The sequence below is a fragment of the Gastrolobium bilobum genome, unplaced genomic scaffold (assembly GCF_033153095.1).
Source record: "Gastrolobium bilobum isolate Gb01-03AN ecotype WA unplaced genomic scaffold, APGP_CSIRO_Gbil_v1 utg17977, whole genome shotgun sequence".
NCBI lineage: Eukaryota > Viridiplantae > Streptophyta > Magnoliopsida > Fabales > Fabaceae > Gastrolobium > Gastrolobium bilobum.
In genome coordinates this window covers 221,824-226,125 of record NW_026898207.1, presented here as the reverse complement: position 1 = coordinate 226,125, position 4,302 = coordinate 221,824, and the positions used below count along the sequence as shown (strand labels likewise).

Genomic DNA, 4,302 nt, shown 5'->3' with positions numbered 1-4,302 from the left:
CAGTGAAGTTTTTCCCCACCAAACAACTTTTTTTTTTACATTTTTCTACCTATCTCACTTTATCTCACTTTTCAATTATTTCTCTACTATTCCAAAAAAATTTCCTCAACCAAACGCCCCCTAAGAGTAAACCAGTAGAAAACAACATCGGGGTAATCAAATTTAAATATTCAAACAATAGACAAAAGTTTAATTCTCACATGGTTATTGCCTGCGACAACTCCCAATTTGGGGTTGAAATAGAGAAGATGCAGACCACAATTGAAAAAAAAACAAAAGTATAGTGCCCAAATAAACAAAGGTTCAAATCTTGAAAGATCTAGGTCTACAGACCCTGATCAACGAGGTAATCTCCCAACCTCTCAACAACCATGTTGCATTGTCCAGGAGTAACAGGTTCCTCGTAGATGCCAAAAACTAGAGCTTGGCCGGTTTTCTTTATGGTGATACCTCCAGATCCCTACCCAAGAGGCACAGTAAGTCAGTTCTTTTAAAGCAAAACAAACTCAGGAAAGCTAGTCATCCAGATTAGATGCAAACAATCTGGCAGGATGTTAGAAACTTTCACAAATTACATTTGATTTTTACAACAGAAACTTAACTCGCAATGTGTGGATTTTCAAGGTAAATCAGGAAGACAGAACAGATAGGCATGTGCAACAGCTAATGGTTATGCTGTAAGCAGGAAATAATTCATAGATGCAACAGTCTAATAAATTAATAACAACAGACACTGGTTAAAAAAAGGTGTGAACTCCAATGTTAAATAAGTCTGGGATTTGAATATTCCCTTTTTCCTTAAGAACAGAGACATACACAAAAGTAATTTGTGTCTTTCTCTCAAAACATGGACATTATTATGTTCTCAAAAATCGTAAGTTTGCTGAGTGGTTACTGAATGCAGTTACTAACTTAGTATAACTGCAGAAAGAAACTTGAATTTGCTCTCTGGAGGAGAGGTAAAAGGAAAAGAGAGTCATGAATTTTCATGAGATCACATGAAAGGACAACTATCAACAGAATGAAATCAGATTAACAACCACGAACGTTTCAGAATGCAGTTAGTTATGTACTTATTTAAAAAGCAATAATGTTAGTTGCACAAAAATTGCCCCAATATAAAATAAATAAATAAAAACAGTGATCAGCTGTCAACTACTGAGCTAATGCAAATCTGTAACAAGTATAAATACAATCATGTTATGTACAACATTGATTACTTTTGAGTATGAGTATGACAAGTTACCTTCTTTCCACGGATAACAGCTCCTGCCTCTCCCTGGATTACCATGTATTTGATGCCCGCAAGGTGCAAGCCAGTAGGAGCAAGATGACCCGGTTCGTCAAAATCTTTCATGATACCAGTGATCTCATCAGGCTTAAACTGAAAAGAAGTATAAAATGGGTCAGAACACAAAGCATAAATATCACACGTAAGCAATATGCAACTCGCAAATAAGACAAACATATAGTAATCCAGAGGCGCATACAAGTACTAACAGCTTCAATTCGAAAATGTTTTCACATCATAAACTCAATTCCACACAATCATCCAGAAGAAATTGGATTTTATATATATGAGGAGAGATCAATCCTAAATTATTTAATACTTCACTAGTATATATTTGAAATGGGGACTAGTATATATTTGAAAAGAGGAAAATTATATTTACAAACTTTTTGTTTACAAATTCTTACAAACTAACTGGTCATACTTTAATCAAAAGTGTATGACCTATCAGACTTAATATAATTTGTAAAAAAATTTGTAAACAGATCCTTCTACATTTCAAATATATGAAAATAAGATTCGTTGTTAAATTTTTACAAGATTTGACATAAATACTAGTGTAATAAATAGTTACAATTCAATTTTGGATCAATAAAAGTCACATTATATATAAAATCATTAAATAGTGCAAGAATGTTAAGGATTTATATTGTTATAATCTCATCTTTTTGGTTATAATTCTTTATGACTATTTTCCTTATGATTAGATCAAAATAAAATAATCAATTCAATAACATCAATAGAGAATAATTAATTTAATTTTAATCTAATGGTAACAAAGTTTGATCTAACAATAACGATAATGAGATGAGCTCATTTCACAAACTTTTACATGATATGTTCTATATAGTCTTTTTTTTTCTCTCCAAATTCACTCGCTATTTGACGCAGGACGCACGCACACATGATATATAGGAGAAATGTGAAATGAAATGACCATTCCAAACATGATTCAATACATAAAATCAATCAATCAAATCGAAATCAAGCATTCAAATTCTCAGAAGCAGTAAGACGAATTTTATTGTCTTCCGCAAAACGGTTTCGATGAGCCACGTGTCGTAACGGCGAATCGAGAATCAATACGGAAAATGATTACAGTATAGTAACAGCAGATCCAGTGGAACTGCATTGTGATCGGTGTTCAGATGCAGAATGAACAGATCAAAGAATGAAAAAACAGAGCATATGATGAAATGAATATATATATATATATATATATATATATATATATATATATATATATATATATATATATATATATATATACCTGAGGGAATGAAGAGCTTTGGGCCCAGACGGAGCCGTCGTGGCCGATGATGGCAGAGGCGGTGAGGTGTTGGCCTGTGCCGTCGATATCGCACATCAAGTGTTCATCCACGTAAGTTTGCCACGACATTTTTCTTCTTCTTTCAGTTAGTTTTTTTTTTTTTCTCTCGCTTTTTTATTTTTCACTCTTCTTTTCTTTCGTTTGGGCTTGAAATGTGTTGTTTTAAATACAAGAAGGATGATGATGATGATGCGGAATGGCTTATTTTTTATTATAGAGAAATGAGATGATGACCGTCCCTTTTTGTTCTCCATTCAATTCCTGCCATTCAACTTCCCCTTCATTTTAGGACCCAAACTCCTCTGAATTCTTTTTTTTTTTTTTTCCCTTCCTCAAATAGAAATAGATTTTGAGACATCCCATGCATACAGATACAGTCATAAATTCCTATTTTTATCTTATGCATAGAATAAATAAATAAATATTTTAAGATAATTCATTTGTAAAGTAGTATAAAAACTCGTGCAATGATACTCTTCAGTTTGATTGATTTTGCACTGAACAATTGTATTAATATACTTATTATGTAGTAGCTAAGTCTCAAATAATTTACATACAGGCTTTTGCGTGGAATGGTGTAGGAGTTTACTTGGCAAACGTCAAGATGTTTATGTTAAGAGTTTAAGAGTTCTCTTTCAACCAATCTTATTAAACCCGATCCAGTTTTTGATCTGGTTGAGGTATTAAATTATTAGTTTGATTGCATGACTTGATAAATATATGTAAATTTATAATTTATATTAAAAAAATTATAATATACTTAAATATTTGTAAAAAAATGATACCAATTTTAAATATTTTAATATAAAAAATAATAAATTACATATCATTGTTCAACAAAAGATCAATCAAACATATAATATTTGTGATACTGGTGTTTCAGGTTCAGTAAATGACATCTCTAACTATAAATCAAATTAAAATTTCCTGCATATTGTATAACCAAGATAATATTAGGTTGTAGGTACATAATCTATGTAAGTCAATCAACTACAAATCACTCCAATATTTCAAAAGAAAATGAACCATTTGTGTGAGAGTGAAAAAAAAGGAATACATCAATTAATGAGAACAAATTAGTTTTTTCTTTTTACAAATCGGGCCGGATCATCGATTGAATCGACTGGGTCGTATCGGGTCACACAAATTCCGTACATAGCCGATCCAATATAAAAATCGGACCGATTACATGACCGGTCCACCCGTTTCCGAGTCGATCCGGTTTTTATAATATTGGTTTCAACCACCAATTATTTTGCCCTTGTTATAATTTTTTGCAACCATTTTATCTCTCTCCCCAAATTATATATCAATTGTTTATATTTGACCAACGTTTGATCAAATTCTAATTCTTGATAATTTATTTACTCGAATAAATAATTTATTTATTCGAGTAAGTGTATCTTAAACTTTGATTTATATAATTAGGAAAAGTTTACTAATGTCCTTATGATTTACTCCAAACTCACATATGTCCCTGTGATTTTGTTTATCACATATGCCTCTGTAGTTTGCAAAAGGCTATATTTTTTATCGCATATGTCCCTTGATTTTTTATTTTTTTACAAACCACAGTAACATATGTGATATAAAAAAAAAAACATAAGAATATAAGTGATTCTAAAACAAATCACAAGAGCATTGATGAATTTTTCGCTATATAATTTAAGAAGAAGGGAAT

The 4,302-nt window shown here is 31.3% G+C and overlaps 1 protein-coding gene across 1 annotated transcript; it reads right to left on the bottom strand.

Moving 5' to 3' along the window:
• Positions 1 to 314: 314 nt before the first annotated feature.
• Positions 315 to 2,698, bottom strand: LOC133313864 (profilin-2). Its single transcript, XM_061515278.1, has 3 exons — positions 2,562 to 2,698; positions 1,247 to 1,384; positions 315 to 460 (listed from the first exon to the last, which is right to left on the bottom strand). Exons 1-3 carry the CDS (start codon positions 2,688 to 2,690, stop codon positions 326 to 328), a joined length of 402 nt encoding a protein of 133 aa, XP_061371262.1. The 5' UTR covers positions 2,691 to 2,698; the 3' UTR covers positions 315 to 325.
• Positions 2,699 to 4,302: the final 1,604 nt, after the last annotated feature.

Excerpts from the sequence above, each read along its gene's own strand:
- LOC133313864 (XM_061515278.1), bottom strand. The coding sequence starts at position 2,690 with ATGTCGTGGCAAACTTACGTGGATGAACACTTGATGTGCGATATCGAC. Across the intron at positions 1,385-2,561 it reads AAAGCTCTTCATTCCCTCAG|TTTAAGCCTGATGAGATCAC; the intron begins GTATATATATAT and ends ACTTCTTTTCAG. Across the intron at positions 461-1,246 it reads CTGTTATCCGTGGAAAGAAG|GGATCTGGAGGTATCACCAT; the intron begins GTAACTTGTCAT and ends CCTCTTGGGTAG.